At 41.7% G+C, this 19103-nt stretch overlaps 1 protein-coding gene across 4 annotated transcripts; it reads left to right on the top strand.

The window, feature by feature from the left end:
* Positions 1–10107, top strand: LOC132072745 (serpin B12-like). Of its 4 annotated transcripts, none has more exons than XM_059471265.1 (8): positions 1–167; positions 5162–5342; positions 6695–6808; positions 7154–7285; positions 8150–8267; positions 8820–8962; positions 9169–9339; positions 9463–10107. In XM_059471265.1, exons 2-8 carry the CDS (start codon positions 5172–5174, stop codon positions 9865–9867), a joined length of 1254 nt encoding a protein of 417 aa, XP_059327248.1. In that variant the 5' UTR covers positions 1–167; positions 5162–5171; the 3' UTR covers positions 9868–10107. The 4 variants fall into 4 exon arrangements, with proteins under 4 accessions (XP_059327248.1, XP_059327244.1, XP_059327255.1 ...); XM_059471261.1 differs by lacking the exon at positions 1–167 and adding an exon at positions 2560–2660; XM_059471272.1 differs by lacking the exon at positions 1–167 and adding an exon at positions 3490–3918 and having other exon boundaries at positions 9169–9234.
* The last annotated feature ends 8996 nt before the right edge of the window (positions 10108–19103 follow it).

Below are 19103 nucleotides of genomic sequence, written 5' to 3'. Positions count from 1 at the left end.
GGTAATGGCATTTGCATTAAGCAGCAAGATGCTGCTATCAGCAATTATTGGTAGAGGCTGAACTTTCCCACAAGAGAGTGGGAGATTTTTTTTTAATACATTATTCACAGGAACGTGCTCCAGAACTCAGCTGTTGTCTTCTTCATTTAACCTCTTCAGGCAAGAAGGTAAAAATTCTATGTTGTTTTATTGTTTTCTTCTTTTTTTTTTTTTTTCCAAAATAACTGTGATTTTTGTTTTCTTTTTATTTTTTTTCCCTGATCCAAAGTACTCTACAGGCTAGTAAAGTAAACATAATTCTTACGTATTGGGCAGAAAGAGAGATACCTTTACAAGCTGCAGACAGCAAAACACACTGCTAAAATTCAGGTGGCTCAAGAGCTCACACAAAGGGAGCTGGTCTTCAGTGGGACATGAATGAGGATTTTAGGGACACATCTAAAGCTTCTTGCCTAAATTTCACAAGCTTCTGAATCTGAAATTTCCCCAAAACCTCTCTGTCCACCTAGTAAAGTCTAACTGATGGGTTTTGCCACAAAACTGATGGGTTCATTGGGCTGTATGAGAAAGTAGATGCTTTTCTGCCTATCTCTCCAGAAGGGTTGAAGTTCAGGCACTTTCAGAGCACCTCTACTCACTCTGGTAGAAACAGGCTTCATATAAAGCGATGGTGCTGGTGACCTAGGCAACCTGACCCACTGCATGAGAAATGCAGGTTAATTTTCCTTCTTTACTCACATTTCCATGGCACAAGAAAAAGCCTTGAAATGTTCTCTGGAAGAGAGAGAGGGCAAGGCAATCCTTTGGCGGATTCTAAGGCATTTCCCCTTTACACTGATCCCCACTACCAGGGAAGCTGTTTATGTTCTTAAACAATGACGCTATAAAAGAGAAAGGGTGGAGTGGCATTCAGATTTTGTTTTGCTAGTGGGGGTGCAAGTCTTTGCTATTAAAATATGAGCTCCTGGGTTTGGCAATGCTGTTTAAAAGCTTGCAGAGAAGCCTGCACACAGGCAAAGCAAATGACTTGCCACCTTACAGCCTGTAACAGGCCAATGCACATTCGGGGCCTGTTTATGCAGAAATAACTGGCCTAGAAAGAGGTGTAGAAGATACCAGAGGGGCTGATGCAAACTAATAAAAACAGTCAGGAAAAAGCTTTCTGGCATAAAAGTAGCATACTGAGAGGCTAGGTTGTTTGGAAGATGAACTTGGCACCATTTCACTTGAAAAACTGCTTTGTACTGAAATGTATTGGTTTTTAATTTAAAGCGTGTGCTGTGCCATTTAGGGATGATCAGAATTGCTGTGTTATAGGAAATTTAAATTTTCTTATGTGCTGTTTGTCCATTTTATTCCAAATCAGCACAGAAACTCTTGGAAACTTATTTTTGTATATTATTTTGTTTGGTCATGAAAAATAAAAAAGTCACTACCACCAATTTTCATGTGAGGGGACAGTACTATCTGTCACATTGTCTTTTTCTGGGATAGAAAATTTCTGCCAATTCTATTTCCCTCTGTTTATGAGAAATTAATGTATTTTAAGACACCTTTATGGGACACAGATTGAATAAGTCAAACATGCAATGGGAATTATCATGTAGCATCAGGCAAAACAGGTTCCTTCTTACTTAACTTGTATGAAATACAGAATTACCTTAACAGCAAGGCTACAGGTCTCTTACCTTCTCCACCCTATTTACTGCCTCCTCCTCTTGACTGAATAATATAATCTAATACTACCATTAATTATGACAGCTTTCAAGAAGCACAGGCTTCTTTATTATTTGATAGTTTTTATTTTGATTTCATCTAACTTTAGCCAAAAACAATCTATAAAGAGAGAACAGATCATGAATAGTTATAGAAAAGGAGTTCATCATTTCACACAGCCATGGAGGAAGTTTGTAATTTTTTGAGGTCTGTGGTAGGCAGTGGTTCCTTCTGAAGGAAGCTATTTTCCTGGGTAGCTTCTTGCTCACATATTGCAGTGTCAGTAATTCCATTTGCCAGACCATGTTAAAAGCTGCTGAACCATCATGCAAAGGATCTCCTGTCATCAGGGGCTCTGCACTACTAATAGTGCTCAGCACAGGTGCTTTGGCTAGTGTGGATCAGCATCTAGGAACTGCCTGGAACACTCCTTTTGATCCTGTATCACCCCTCCTTACCACTCCAAGATTATTTAAAAGTGACATTACCATTTGCTGTCCACCATATAGATGTTCTCCAAATGCTGTGGTCCTTGCAGTATCTCCAAAAGTCTGATTGAATTATTGCACAGATTACACAGAAGGCTTTGTGGTGTGGAATCATTCATACACTTATTCCCACCCCATTTTAGCTTAGGAAAGTTCACTAAATCGTTTCATTGTGCAGTAAGAGAGTTCCTTCACTAGCCTATGCCTGCCCTCCCTTCCTCTGGATTTCTAGGGCAGCTCTCTAAGTAGTTCCTACTCACAAGCCATGGAGTTGGCTGTAGTGTTTGCACCTGCATGTCTCCCTGGTGACAGCCTGCTGCTTTTGCTGAAGGAGTGGCCACATCCGTGTGCCAGACACTCACTTTAAAAGCTGTTCCCATATCCTGGGCTCTCCCTCCATTCTTGGCACTCAGCCTTTCCCTGCAGGGCGGGGTGGAGCTGCCTTTTTCCTACTGAGTAAGATTATTAACTCTTTTTTTTTTCTCCTTGACTTGGTCTGAAGGTGGGACACACCTACAAAGTGCCTCATGCCCCACATTCACTGTGTCTGATTTCACAGCTCCATTTTAGATCTTTCAAGAGATGTGGAAGTATAGCACTACAAACTTCAGCACTGAAGATGCACTGTTTTGTTTTCAGAAGGTTGTGGATAGTAAGCTATGAAAGTGGAAAAAAAGAGAAATTGTTTAGTGCAATGTCTTCTTGTAAGATTACTGCATTATCAAAAGGAAAATTAAAATCATATTACATAAAAATATATTAACAGAAGAGCTAAACCAGCTGTGTTCAGAATAAACAAGATAAAACTCATCCTTAATTTGTCTGTGCAAAGAACCCTTTGGTATTTCTCATCTGTTTTGTCCATTTGCATTAGGTGCACTTCTGGACTCCAGAGCAAAACAAAATTCTCAGTATGAAACATCTATGAAGTTTTCTTGCAGCATCACAGGTTCTTTCCACAGAGCATCACTCAGAAACAGGATGAAGCATTGATTGAAGCTTTTGTTAGTCAAATGGAAAGAAATGTCTGCATTTGCCAAATGTTTTACCTTTATACATTCAGAAACTTTAGTTTCTCATCTCTCCCAAGCCTCTGCACCAGTTTGTTTTAGGCTCAGTCTGTTTTCCTGTGGGCTGAGTTCATTCCCATTGTTTGGCACTTGCTGCAGGTGAAGATGGTTTCACAGACAAATGTTGTACCTTGGCTGAGCCATATCAACTCCCAATGCCCTGGTAACTTCTGGCACCTGAGTCCCAGCTTTCCATGCAAAGTCATGTCTGGCTCATGGCTGAGCTGGAGATAGAGTGCATGCAGCATCTTGAGAACAGTGCAAGGCATTTTGAGCAGCTCTTTGCATAAAGGGAACTCTGTGAAGGTCAGACTCTCTGTGAAGGGAGGGAGCTGTGGCTGTGGTAGAAGAACTGGGGCCTCAGTGGGAGGCTGACAGGAGAGTTTTGGCTGGAGGCAACCCCTTCCCCAGAGGGCTCAAGACAAGTCTCAAAGGAGCACCAACAGCCCAGGGCAGGCTGTACAAGTGTCCTGCTGATAAAAGATCCTGAAGTTCAGCTTTGCACCACCTTTAACCTCTGGTGACACAGACTGGAGCTCCTCATTTAACGTCACCTTGCAGGCTGCAGCTTCAGGGCAGACAGGGCTGAGGAAGAGTCCCTGCTGTGCTGTGGCCATCTGTGGGCACTGGGGAGAACCACTTAGGTAGGCACTCACTCCTTTTTCCAAAAGAGTGGAACTCTGGCAGCTTTCTCTGGACCTGACCCATGCTGGTCCCAGTGCAGGCTGAAAGGTAGAGACAGCCAGATCTGTGCCACGGGAGACATGAAGGACTTCTGTCCATACTATGGCTCTGTATTTTCCCCTAAATAAATAATCTCTCTGGAACTCAGACCAGTGCTATTTGTCCAAAATGCTTGTTTGATACTGAAAGTGATGTGGTTTTTGGTTTTTTGTTGTTTGTGGGTTTGTTTTTGTTTTTGGTTTTTGTTGGTTTTTTTGTTTTGGTTTGGCTTTTTTTTTTTTGTTTGTATAATGGTTCCAGAAAATTTTATGTGATCCCACTGATATCTACACAACACCTTCACAATTCTCCTAAGATTCAGCAGAGGATTTTCTAATTGCCTGTTTTTTGGATGGCTTCCTCCTTGCAAGGACCAAGCTGAACTTGGTCCCAACTTGTTCTTAGCAGACTGGATTGAACGTTAATGATTCGTGGGAGAGGTATAAGACTGAAATGTTTCTAGTACAAAAGTAGAGAGTGACACATATCTTGTCACATCACCAAGCAGGAACTTACAGACTTCTCTTCAGGGCTATTACTTTGTTTGGAATTTTAAATTGTGGATCTTGCCTCAATCTGTGATCCTGGAAAACTTATTAGAAGTTAAAAGTGTATTTCAAACTGTTAGTGTTTCCATATGTAGTTGTCTCCATAGCTGTTAATGAGCCTTTTTCATGTATGAAGGCATTTAATTAATAGTGATTTTATTTTTAGAAACCTGTTGTTTGGAACCCGCTTGCCACAGCTCTGGTTACCACAGATGGTTATATGCAGGCTTAGTTTCTGTCACCAGGTTTCTATCATTAATGTATGTTGTTAAGAGGAAAGAGTTGATGCAGGTGTATGCATCAAGTCAGTGTGGAGAAGGAAAATTCTAATCCATACCTGTCTAATTTCAATACCATAAATTGAAATAAGGGTCCTTTCTGAGGAATGTACATATGTTGTGAGCACGGGTCCCTTTTGCAGACCCTCTGTGCCTTTGCTCCTGCTGCACATCATAGACTCATCTGTGCAAGGCTGATTAAAACTTTCAGGATTTAGAAAATGTCTATTATGTTCAACAACCAGCTATGGGACAATCTCAGGGCAGACAGATGCTTCACAGTGTGGTCTAGCTAGGCCAGCTGCACTAAATTTTTTTTCCTTTGTGCTCCCTCTCAGCAGCCACCTCATGATGGATTCCATGTCTAGACCCATCACTGAGTTTTGCCTCGATCTCTACAAAAAGCTCAACAGAAATGCAGAGGATACAAATATTGTCTTCTCTCCTATGAGCATCTCTGTTGCCCTGGCCCTGATCCATCTTGGTGCAAAAAACAACACTGCTGCTCAGATAGAGAAAGTGAGTATGGATGAACCATGGTGAGGTGCTGCCACACCGCTCCCTGTTCCCTCAAAGGAAATGCTGGGCATCCCAGCGCAGCACACGTGTGAGTGCCTCACAGGAAACCTGCACCAGGGCAGGCACAGGTGCTGCCTTCGCAGCTGTGCTTGGAGCACCGTGATCCCTGCCCTCTGCTGGTGTGAGTCTCACCCTATCCCCTGCAAGGGCTGGCTGAGGGGAGATGATACAGCACAGTGGGGTGCTCTGGCTCTCCCCAAGCCTGTGGCAGAATGTCAGGCTTTATTTCAGAATTATGGACAGGCGTTTCCTCTTGTGGGTGCTACAAAATTCCTGAGAGTGGGAGTCTGGGTGGGCAGTGGGGAGAGCTGCAGACACCTGAAGGAAGGGATTGCATGGGTGGCTGAAAGCATTAGCTCAATTGTCCCTTAGGATATTCAAGAGTCAAAATGTCTCACCCCACAGAGACCGAGGTGGGCAAGGAGGAGGTGAAGAAGACCACCCCTCCAGTCACTGTGCCTTTACTTCCTGCCGTGCTAGTTCTGATTTCTACAATCTTTTGTTTTCTGCTTTTATTCTCTCTTTCTTCTTCTCTACCATGAGTGGTAGAAGACCAATAATCCTAACGCAGAACTTCTCATGAGGGTGTGGTGGGTTCACCTTTGCTGTGGCTGCCAGGTGCTCACCCAGACACTCTGAGTCTGCTCTCTTTGTACAGAGACCACCCCTACAGCCCCCTGGCTACCATAGCCCTGCCACATCACTACTTTAGACAGGAACTCCTGCTTATTTTAGGAAAGCAATGGGAATTGCTCAATATCAATATCCTCTAAAAAATAAGAGTAAGTCTATGTATGATGCAACATTATTATAATAGAAAAACTGCTGAAAATTTTTCAGTGATGTATTTGCACAGTAGAAACAAGGACTGGTTTCCATTAAGAGCACTGTGGTTTTGATCTATTTCTTAAGCTGATGCTAATGTTAAGAACAATGCAAGAAGCCAGTTTTGGTGTTTTTAAAGAAAATTAAGTTTCCTTACTTGGGGCAACTTTTTGTTTTGTTTTTGTAGCAATGAAAACACAAATCAAATATAGCAATGAAAACACAAATCAAATAGAAACATTTTGAGGTATTAAGTGCAAGTTCTTGGTTTGTTAATATAGAAAAGTGAGTCTGAACATGAACGTGTGAACAAGTTCAAGTCTGTCATTTCAGCTGATGAGTGAAGCTGCTAAAACATCTCTTGTGAATCTACACCACTTATCCAATAGGGGACAGCAAAGCATTGAAACAAGGAATTTGGTTTTATCCCAGTTACAACTGACATAACTTGACATCTTCACCTCCAGGTGCTCCATGTCAGGAAAGCTGCAGGAAGAATGAGTCTTGGATCTGATCACGAGAGTGCAGCCCCAGTAATGGAGCCAGAAGGAAGCCTGGAGAGTCAGTCTTCCTCCTCAGAGGTGTGTCCTGGGTGGGGGAGTCCTGCCTTCACTGGGTGGTAGGTTAGTGCAGGTAAAACTCTAGGGTTTGCCACTGGAGGGAGTCAAGATCCCATGCTCAGAGTCTGCCTGATCCTCTAGGAAATGACTGATACAAGGTTTTATTTTATTAGGGGCCAGTAAGTCAATACCAAAGCCTTCAGTGATCTCATCTGTAGGAGGATCAGGCTACAAAGCTTGGACTAGCTGGATTTAAATTCAGTGCAGCAGGAATTAGCCTTATAGCGTTATCTAATTAAGATGCAAATTAGCAACCAAAGCTGTACAGAGGAATCATTTTAATTGTTATGTTTGTGTTACTCCCAGTGTAACAAGGAGGGAGACCTTAACCATAAAGTGTTCCAGGAGCTGCTTTTGCAACTACAAAATCTTGGTGAAAAGTACATTTTAACCTTGGCCAACAATCTCTTTATGCAACAAGGATTTGAGCTCCGGCAGGTAAGTCACCTGCTAATTGCTGTGGCCATGACCTCAAGCTTCTCTGGAACTGTGAGCCTCACTGTTCCCCCCTCTTGTGTGTGTTTTGGAGCACATGATGTGCTACATGGAGCTATAGCTCTCGAGGCTGTCAACTTTCCATACTTTTATTAAAAGAACACAACAAGTAAAAAAACCCAAACAGAAACAAACCACCCTGTGGATATCAAAGGCTATAGAGCAAAAATAAAGCAGGAATCTGATAAATTTTGGCACATTTTTCAGATGTGTGCACTCGGCCAGAGGAGAACCTACAGCCAAAACCAGCCTATTCAATCTGTCTGTAAACTGCCTACTCCAGGTCTTGCAAGTGGGACAGCTGAGGCAGCAGTAAGCTTGGGGAGGGTTTATCTCCAGGGAGGTTGTACAGATTCATGCACAGGACTGCTCTGCTGAGCTTCTTGCTCCTTTCCTACTGAAAGGCTGAGTGGTCTTGAGACTACTTGGTGTGGCTAACTTGTTTGTCACATCTTTGCTTTTCTGTCAATTATTTCGATACCTAAGCACCGAACAACTTGTCTTGATTTTTTTCTGTTTCTTTAATTTTTTTATCCCAACCTCAGTTATGCAGTTCTCCATGACAAGACTCATTCTTCTGGTTTTCTTTTTACTTATTTACATTGTTGACCTATGCATTAGAGTCTCTTTTTCAAAGATCTTCTGAATAAACTTCAGATACTTAACATTTCCAAAATGAAATTTTGCCTTATAGATTCAACAGGTCCCTCACCATTTCTAAAATACTATCAAGAGATTGATTTCTTTCAAAAGGCAGTAAGTGCTTGATAGATTTGACCAATTCATAATCTTTGTTTTGCTTTACAGCAATTTCTAATGTGTAGCAAGGAACTGTATGGAGCAATGTTGCAAACAGTGGACTTTCATGGTGCTGTTGAAGCTGCCAGAAGAAAAATTAATGCTTGGGTTGAAAGTGAGACACAAGGTAAAGCAAAGCAAAACTATAGCCATTCTATCCCTGCCTTGCTACATGGGTTCAACAAATGAAATTCCAGGGTAGGAAACGCAAAGACCTGTTCACATTTCTGTGTGTTCACTCTTATGCAGTTTAAGGGTAGTTTGTCTTCCCATCTGCTCTTGAAATATTACAGTAAGTTACTGGCTAAATTATTTATGAGTTAAAGATATGCTTGCTGTCAAATATTTTTTATTCCCACCCTTATGCCTGGCCTGATAATTGCAGTAATAACTACAAGTCTTGACTAGACAAACTGCTTCTGCAAACAGCCATAAATGCAGATTCAGAACACCAGGGGAAAATCTGGAGACCCCCATCCTCCCTGGCTGGCTACAGGGCAGAGGAATCTACCATTTGTTTACCTACATTGTTTTTGTTCTTTGAATAAATCAAGAACTGTGTTTCTAAGTTTTTCCAAAACTAAGTTCACAGACCAATAGAGTCTGTGAACCACAGAGTCTCAGTCCAGAGTCTTAACCACAGCTAACAAATACTTCTGTGTGTCAAAATTTTCTTTAGGTAAAATCAAGGAACTCTTTGCACCTGGTGTGATTGATGGACATGCATTGCTGGTGCTTGTGAATGTAATCTACTTTAAAGCATCCTGGGAACACAAGTTTGAGGAAGAAAAAACAGTTCAGAGGGATTTTAAACTGAATCAGGTACCCCTGCATTCTGTAAATCTTAACATTACTCACCTTAGATAGTGTGAACATTGCAGCAAGCATAACAATGTCCAGGGCTGAGCTGCCCTGTGTGTAAGCTGTGGGAGTGTTGGGAACTTAACTTGCCTCCCCTGTTGTGTTGAGATGTTGGTAAGAGCAACAGCCTAACTGCCTAACTGACTGTTTAATTTTCTTTTTAATAGAATAGAAAGAAACCTGTGCAGATGATGTATCAGAAAGGCAAATTTAAACTGGGCTACATTGAGGAGGTGGGTGCTCAGATCCTTGAACTCCCTTATGCTCAGCAGTCACTGAGCATGATCATCCTGCTGCCAGGGGATGTGGCTGATGGATCTGTCAGTGGGCTGGAGCAGGTAAGGCAGTACATGTCACAAACTAGGGTTGGATGTCAGTTGTCTGAATTAACACTGGGTAAAGATCTTGATTTTTCAAAGCTTCTCACCTATTTTAATCTCCTTTTCCTCCCCATCTTATAGATTGAAAGCACAATCACCTATGAAAATTTAATGATGTGGGCCTCCTCAGAGGCCATGTTTGAGACAACAGTCGAGGTTTACCTGCCCCGATTCAAGCTGGAAGGCACCTTTAACCTCAACCAGGTTCTACAGGAGATGGGGATGACTGACATTTTCACTGAATCAAAAGTTGACCTTTCTGCAATGACATTTGCAAAGTCTCTGGTGCTGTCAAACGTTGTCCACAAGGCCTATGTGGAAGTCAATGAGGAAGGCACGGTGGCGGCGGCTGGCACAGGAGCTTCCATTGCCAGGAGGTCTCTGCCTCTCACAGAGGTGTTCATGGCTAACCACCCTTTCCTATTCTTTATTAGACACAATCCTACCAATACTATCACTTTCTTTGGCAAACTCTGTTCACCTTAAAATCAGGGCCATTTTCTAACACTGTGAGGAGCACCTGAATGAAAAGCAGAAATTGTATTTTTCTCCCAAATGCTTTCTTAATCCTTTGATGGCTAGTTTTACTTCAAAATAATCACTGCAGCCAATTTTGTTTAGAACCTATGAATCAAATGGTCTGCCACTAGGCTCCTTGAATTGCAAATATTGATCTGAATCCAGAATATGAGTAAATTTTACCTTAAGCTTGCTGGATATGGATAACACTTTGTTTCCTTGATGTGCACATGGGCTCAGGGTGACAATAGGGTTGAGGTGGCAAGGGACCCCTGGAGGTCCTCTGGTCCACCTCCCCTGCATGAGCAGGGCCATCTACAGCTGGTCTGCCCAAGAGCAAGTCCAGATTCCTTTTGGATATCTCCAAAGATGGAGACTCCACCACTTGTCTGGACTCTCCTAAGTCTCTATTGTCAAATTGAGAATTTTGTATGCATGGTGTCTGCAGGAACAGGATACAAACCCATGTATTTCTAAAGATGGTTAATTAATTCATAGTATAGAAGGCTGTCTTTTATATGGGGATGAATCAAACTATTTATCCTAAGGTTTCAAAGAACAGGAAGAAAATGGTCCAAAACATCCCACTGAAGTTACCAATGTGGAACACTGTAGCAATGAATTTCCAAGAAATCTGTTTTCCTTTTCCCATGTTATTGACTGGTGAATTTAGAAGTTCTGAGATGCAAATCTGAGAGTCAGAGCTCTCTCCATGCTTTGAAGAATGAGGAAAGGTTTTTTAAAGTGCAATATAAATAATGGAAATTACAGTTAAACATTATCTGGGAATGCTTGTGGGAAAAAATTTAAACTTCTTTCCAGCTGATAGGGAGACATCACTGATAACTTCCTGGTTTAACATAAGTGATGTCTTCCTCAGAGGGAAATTAACATTTGTAATGTGCTTTTGAAATTTATATATAATGGAGAATCAGTGAAGAACATGTTTAATGCACAGAATTATATATGTCTTCAGAAAGAAGACGACACACTACAAAATGATATGTCTCTCCTAAAGAGAATATAGGCTGGCTTTAAAGATGTACATCCAAAAAGCCATCTGAAAGAAAAATTCCCTCAACCAAAATTTGTAGGCATTTTGTTTTCTCCTTCAGTAAATTTTCTAGCAGTTAGCATTTTCCTTTGCGTGCTCTGATCTATCTTGATGTGAGCAATTAGTAGATACTTTGCCCATGTTGAAATTCAGGAGCAAGGTAAGATGAGGTGTAAATTCTTGGAGAACATCTAGTGAACGGATTCAAAGCAGACCTTGAGAAAGCTGTTCAAATAGGACTCCTGAAAAACACCATTACAATGACTATTTTTTTTTTTCTGATTTTTAAATTCAAAATAGTACTTAACTTCTGTAGTGGAGAAATTCATGCGGCTCAGGAGGTGAAGGGCCTATATCCCATACCCTTGCTGGAATTCAGGCCTGCAGCTCTCAAGAGAATGCACCAAGTGCTCTCAGGCACTAGGCTTCAGTGTAGGCTGCAGGGCAAAACTGCCCACCTTCGTTTTGAAGTCCTTACATGAAGGAGTGCAGCTTAAAGGCACAAGAAGAGAATTCCAGGACTGGTAATTTTGCAGTTCAATAACTGCATTATAGATGAGTTCTGGTTTCCAGGGTCTGGTGCCATTCCTGTTTCAGTGCAGTAACAGGAAAAAAAATATCTGTATGTGGGTGTCTATCCTAACTAGAATGCAATGGAAGAATTTTTGTCTGTATTTTTCTGATAGCATGAATTTTTCTTCACTTTCTTAATATCTGCCTAGAAAAGAACATAGTGAATGAAGTAGGTCAGCTGTGAGCTTCCTCTCAGCTCTTCAGAGAGTGCTGCTGTGCAGCTTTTTCATCTGAATCCTCAGGCATGAAATTAGATATTCTTAGTTATGGGATGGCAAGTCACAGCTTTTGTGTAAGAGCACTGCCACCTACACATCTCCAAGATTATTTTGCAGTCCTCCCTCACTTGAGTGCTGCAGTTTGGAAACAGAGTCCAGCTTTTCCATGCACTTACTGACAGTTTTAAACACGCTGGAAAAGCAGCCCCAAAGGACCTCTCTCACCAATCCTGATGGATGCCTTATTTTCTTGTGCAATGCCTCACAAGGCAGGTAGCTTTTAGCACAGGCCAAGTTACAGCCTGCAGCCTCAGAGCACCAGCTGCTGCTCTGCCTCCACTCACACCCTGACAGCTCCTTTTCCAAGAGACCCCCACTGCAGCCCACTCTGCTGCCTCTCACTTCTCTCCCCTGCAATCTGTCAGCATGAAACTCTCCCAAAAGTGGGCCAGCAATGACCAGTCCTGCCTTTTCCACAGCCCTCAGCATGCCCAGTGAGGAATCGTCTCACTAAATTGTAGTGGGATGACCACTGTGGGGAAAGGCTTTCTCAAACTAGAGTTTCATAACAGGAAAAGTCCCCTCAGCCATATTTTCAGATTATATTCATGTAATAATTGCATGTTGTCTAGTGGGGACTTAGCTGCATTTTGTCCAATGGGTTCAGCTGCTGTTCTTCTGTGAGAAATGTGATATTCTGCCCAGAGCAGTGCTGAGCACAGTGCCTACTGGCCTAAAATAGAGGCATTGTTCAGCACACAGACACCAGAAGGAAACACTGTGGAAAAACTGACTGCTGCTTGTGATGCAGAGCAGCCTCCAGGGTTGAAGGACTTGGAAGCATGGAGCCATTTCCTTGCTCATGAGTGGTGAATATGAAGGATCCTGGAAGTCATGCCTAGGGGCCTTTGGTGTATCTCTTGTACCCCAGAGAGGAACAACTCCACCCTGCTGCCTTATTTGCTTGTTGTTTTGCTTGGTGCAGACTCACAATGACTGTGGAGCTCAAAAAAATCCTCAGGAGGCCAACATACATTTCAAGCCATAACCATTGATGCCTCAAGCTCCCCACACTGTTCTGCTGAAACATGTGGGCTAGGCCTAGGGTACAGGAAATCAGACCCATAGCTGGAGTACAGCAGCAAACATCCAGAACTGAGAACCTCAGTTATGCTCCCATACCAGTGTCTAACTTCCTGCGGTGTTGTGAGAAAAATGCACATCCAGTATGATGTACTTTAGTGAAACACAGTGTCTGAAGCTTGGTCAGTGCTTCTGAACCATGTAGCAGTTCTTGCAAAAAACCCAGGATATTGACTGCATGACTCTGTTTACACAAAGTACAGCCTTTATTAAAAAATGGAATGGAGGAGATTAAAGTGCCTGTGGAGCTAGCTGGAGCAGATAGGGGAAGAGTTTTCTTTGTGGAAGTAAATGAAGAAGGAACTGAGGCAGCTGCTGCTACAGGGGTGACCAAAAGAATGCTTTGCCTCCATAATTCTTATATGTTCAGCTGTATTTCATCTGTTCCTCATGTTGATCTTACACAATCCAAGCAAGAATGTTCTCTACTTTGGCCTATGTTGTTCCCCCTAAGGGTAGAGCAGGTTCTGCTTCTTTCTGCACAAAGAGAGCACAATACTGTGGTAGAAAGGAGTGAGGCATAAATAACATGTTGCTATCAAGTTCCACTGATATTTCCTGGTATCTATATTCTTGAACCCAAGAAAAAACACCAAGACAACTGTAAAAATTATAATGGGCCTTTCCTGTTTAGAGCTCTTCTCAAACCAGTGAACACACTCAATGGAGCTTATTTAATTCTTATTTCACTCTTAGCCATGAAAACTCCCATTGTAGTGGGGTTGTCTAAAGCGTTGGATGATGTGCTGTGTAAATCAGACAGCAGGTCTGATTTACAACAACCACCAGGTCCCTAGCTAGAGACAGCTCAGTGATGAATCCCCCGCTTTCCTGCCACGTGTCTCCAGTAATCCCATCTCCAGTGCCTAAACACCACCATGAGGGAAGGCTCTTGGCTGCCATGAAGGCAGTGAAACCCACAGGTCATGTTCATGTCCTGAGCGAGTCTCCCTACAGATGTTGCACATGGAGATATGTACAGATTTGTCCCACACTCTTTTCCTCAGATACTTTTCCCAGGCCCTCCCTTTGGAAGCAGTAAAGTGTGGCAGCAATAAAAATATTCAAAGTATTTAATTGGTATGGCTTTTTAACCTTGATTTGAAGGTTACCTTAGGCACTCAATGCTTTTTAACATCTGCCATGTCCTGTCTCTTGCCTGTTGCATTTCATCCCTGAACTACAGGCACAGTAGGTGTAATTTACCACCACGAACTTGAATGTCTTTCACCTTCATTTCTCTGACCTGTCATTCTGAAAATAACAATGAACGCAAAAGGTAGGGTTTATTTGGTATCGCTATGAAACTTTCTAAGAAAATTCTTCTCCAGTGTTCTGATATTTGACATGGGCCTGAAAAACCATGGTCCCTGGAGACCATGAGGTGTTTGGCCTTGGAGGAAAATTGTTCTGTCTATAATTTCTCACCCTGGCAGTTCTTTGACCTGATGAGTGGGAAACAATCTTACAGACAATACAGATGCTGAAGGGAAAGTGTTTCTCCATCCAGAAGTCCATAATGGATGAAAGCCCCACCAAAGTACCATAATAATTTCAGAATATATTAATGCAATTGTCTCATGTCTGCTCTGGGGTGCACTGAATGTGACTGGGATGGAGCTGACTGTGCTCATAGCAGCCTATGTGGTGGTCTTTTGGGATTTCTGGCTAAAACAGTGTTGATGTATTTTGGCCACTGCTGAACTGTACTGAAAAAGCAATTCTAGTCTAACTCTGGACTAATTCTGCCTACACATTTTTTTTTGCAATTATACAAAATGTGTTTATAAGCTATTAAAACATCAGTGGTGGAGTTAGGATAGATTTACACTCATGTCTGAGAACAGAATTCAGTTCCAGTTCTCTAGCTGAGCAGGAAGAAAAAAGGGCCATCTTGAAGTCTCAGTTTAGAAATGAATACAAAGTTTTGTTTCTCCACATAGCATAAAAGCAGACAAAGGGAGAATATATTTATGGGTACATCCTGTTTCTGGTTTACAAATACAGGAGGAAAAAATTAACCGCGTCTTAAATATACAGTAAACTTCAGCTCTGTGCATGAAGATGTGGGAAGCTTTCCGACATCTCAAATGAGAAAGCTTGCTGGCAGGGTCAGAGCTTTGAAGTCACCTCACAGGCATTTGATGGTGCTCCAGATCCTGTTTACCTCCCATGGCTTACTAGTAATGTTTACTTTGTACAAAAAAAGAAGAGATTTAGGGAAAGGGCCAAATGGCACTTTCCCCCAGCAGCAACACTGGCTGTGTGTGCTTCTGTACCATGGGATCTCTGTTCCTCTGGCACACAGAGTTGCAAGGGAAGTGTTGTGCCATGATTTCTCACCCACCCTTAATGTCCCTTCATCAGCATGCTGTAGTTAGATATCTGCCTTCATCTGGAACAATGTGAGGCTCTTCTGTGTGTGAATTTCACTCAGGTGTCCCAGGCCAAACACCAAAGCTATTGAACATCATGTTCTGTCAAGACATTCTTGTTTGCATCCAGTGGTTACTCAAGAACACAATAGCAGGGACTACTTTACATGTTCTGCATGACGTAGTGGTTCTTGGAAGCATAATGCATTTAAGTCAAGTTTTCTTAAATATCTGTGTAGTAAAAGTGCCTTGCCTTAGGAAAGATGTTGGTAAGTGATGCTGGTCACAGGTTCCCCATTAGATTATACACAAATGTTTATAAACAGCCAGGATACAAGTATCTGGGAATCACAAGGTGATGTGTCTGGGGTACAGGCAGGCCAGAAGAGAAAAGGGCTGTCAAATTTTATCCAGGATAATATGAGAGCAAAAACTTTATCAATGGTAAAAATCAGTGGAACTGAGGGAAAGCAGAAATGTGAAGAGATATAGAGAACTTATTTTCAGGACAGTTCAGTAGTCCTTGGTTACCCCGGGCAGGTAGGAATTTGAATTGCAGAATGAAGAAATAATATATTGTATGAATTCCATGGCAGCATGTGGAAAACATAGCATTTATACATCTGTATTATTCTGTGGCCTGAAGAGGAACCTTTTTCCATGGAAACAAATTCTCTTTTCACACCTCAATTGGAGCTGAGTCACTTCACATTGACTGAAAATTTGACTCTGTGTTTTCAAATTATTCATCTGCCTGTTCTTCACAGTGCTTGGCAGCTTAGGAAGGGTATTTTCAGATCTCATTTTGTTTTCAAAACTCAGTTACTAAAAAAAAGTATGTGCACAATGCTGGCAAACAAGCTCTATTTCCGGACCTATGATACATCTGACTTCACAAGCTGTAAGGACTGGCAAGAATTTCTGCATTAACATTTATGCAAATAATATATGGGACTACCTAGCCACAGCATAATTTGACTAGCTATGGAAATCACACCACAAGGATTGTCACAGGAATGAGGAAGAACAATTATTTTTAACATCCAGACTGATGGCCAAAAGCAATACCTTTCTCCTCAGAATGGTGAAAATTATGCAATGTGCTACAGGGCTGAGCAGCCCTGAAGGGTGTTTCAGGTTTCCAAGTCCATAATTTGGTAAAGTAGCTCTGTAGCTAACAATACCCACAGGTTTTGGGTAGTGTGATTAGTGTAATGTTAAGCTCCTGGTTATGAGTACAACTACAATAATTACATTTTATGACCAGGGAGACACTCCCAAATACTAAATCTTGTAAAAAGGATAAATTGACTAATAAGTATTTGAACAACTTAGCCAGTAGCACATATTCAAGTTTAAATATAACTGAATGCAACTGCTTTAATTTAGAGTCAGGACAACTTAGGACAAAGTTGAGTTAAAACTGCAGGAATAAGGAAGAACAGAAATGCAACAGAGATTTGAAAACACTTTGTCCAGAACCTTCAAAAATAGGTTCAACAAACACCTATCAACTGTAATCTAGATCTTTCATCCCACCTTAGGGCAGCAGATGCACCAGGAATCTCAAAGATCCTTCCAGTCATAGTCCTGTCATTTTTAACCAAAGTTAACAACAACAGCTCCATTGCATGAAAATATCTGTTGTCTTTTTCACTGTCTAAACAATATAGAAAAACAACCTCTTTTTGAAAATGCAAAGGAAATGTCTTACTTTCTACTGCATCCCACAATGATGAATGACAAGAGAAAGTATGTACTGAGGCAGAGGAAAGAGAGGAATACTTATAGACATTCTGTATCACACAGCTTTAAAAAATGCTGCACTTGCTATTAAAGTAAATAAACATGGCTGATAAAATGACTTAAATTGCCACAAAGAAATTATATCCAGAAATACTATAAATGAGATCACTCATAAAGCCTGAATCAGCATTATAAAACATAATGCAGAAATATTTATTAGTGTAGTCATAGCACCTTACACTATGGAAGTCTGTTAAGGAGATAGATGCACACATCCCTGCCTACAAATGTAATTTCCTGTTAGTCAAAGCTTGTGAACAAGTGAGAAAGGGTGTGAGCAGAGAAGGTGCAACAGGCAGAACTGGCTGTATTGCTAGAGCTATATTTGGATGCTGATAAGTGAAACAAAGATGAAGACTATTTTGTGTCACGTCTAAGTCTCCCTGGGGAGTAAAGGGGGTTTATTGCAATTGTGGAAAAGCTTCTGGTGCACAGAGAGGTTCACTTGGAAAAATGACAGTGCTGGGCTCAGCTTTTCCCTGGCAAGTTGAATGACCAGCATGAGGTGACTCAGGTCTCTGCCAAGTTCACACTCATCAATTCTTGCACCTTGTTGCCAGTAAATTCAGTAATGGAGAGTCAGCAGACAGCAATGATATTTATAAGCTGACACTTGGTTTTCAATAGTTCTTGACTCATACAACCTGACGATCACAGAAATGAATATCAGAATCTGCTCATGGGGTGGTTCCCAAATGAGCTGAGACCATCAGCAACATCTGAAGCATCTCCAACTTCCTCAACTTCAAGAGATATGTTTTCAGCCATGCTAAAGTTTCAGTGGATCACCACAGATACTTTATCACTCTAATTGCTCTGATATATTGTATAATACTTGTTATTTGTTGTAGCAGATGTCTGACAAACAGGGAGGGGGGCCCTCTTGGCCAGTGAAAATCAAAGGAGTGCTTGTTTTGTTCTTGCTATTCAGCAACTCCACGTACTCACAGGCAACCTCAGACAAATCAGGTACTCTGTAATTACCACCTGAGCAGGGTGGTAGCAGAAGGTGCATTTTGTAAGATGAAAGGGGCAAGAAAAGCCTTTGCTGTCAAACTTGAGATCATCCTCTGGTTCCTCGACAAGAATCTGCTTCCCTGCTACGTCCTGCAGACACCGACAGCAAGGGAAGCATATGGCTGCAAACAGTGAGGAAAAAGCCAAGGGACAACTGGAGACATCCAAGCTTCTTGCATTCTCTTGAATCAAAGAATAATCACAAGGAATATGCTGGTGGTCTGTTCTGCTTACAGAGTGAGTCATTGCTTCTTGCTGTGATGTTGTGTTCTGCTGATTGACATCACAAGCTGGTTCTTTGTTCCTTGCTTTGGCCTTCCTATGCTTATCTCATCCGTGTAATCACCTTTGTGGTTTAAAAATCATGCAGAGAAGTCTTCATTCCCTTGGTCCTGGCTCCAGGGCCATCACAAATATTAAAAAAATGTGGCTGGAAAGTGAAGTAAAATGTCACTCTCAGCCAAAATAACTGCAAACAGATAAATGGTGCTGGGCAAAACTTATCCCTAAGGATGCAGTGCTATTTGCAGTTTTATGTAAATGTATGGAATTTTAGGTGTAGAAAGCAGGTCAGTCTGCAATCCATTCCTCTGTGCCTTAAAGCAAGTTTACTATGACAAACATTGGACCACTAGCTAAAAGGGCAGAAATTTGCATTCTTGACAGAGTAGTTTAACTATCTGAAACAAATTCTGTCAGTGCCTTTGTACTTGCAGTGCTTTTACATCTTCATCTTCCTTTCCACATGATGCATCTCAGCAATTACTTCTCCGTAACCTTTAGTAAAAGTCCTCCTGCTATTTATCCTTTCCTTTTAGCAAGGTTTTTAATGGAAAGGAATAAAGAGAGTCTTGTGATTCTGAGACTATTGTGACCATCTTCAATCCTCATAGCTTTTCTCTGGCCTGCAATGAACCTCTGCATTATTCAAAGAGCAAGAAGGGAGCCACAGATCTGGAAAATGCAGTGCAAGTCCTAGTCCAGCCCTCTGTTCAACAGCAGGATGAGCTATAGCTT

This window comes from Ammospiza nelsoni, chromosome 1 (genome assembly GCF_027579445.1).
Source record: "Ammospiza nelsoni isolate bAmmNel1 chromosome 1, bAmmNel1.pri, whole genome shotgun sequence".
NCBI lineage: Eukaryota > Metazoa > Chordata > Aves > Passeriformes > Passerellidae > Ammospiza > Ammospiza nelsoni.
Note: the sequence above shows the minus strand (reverse complement) of the source record. Positions and strands in the feature narration are given on the sequence as shown.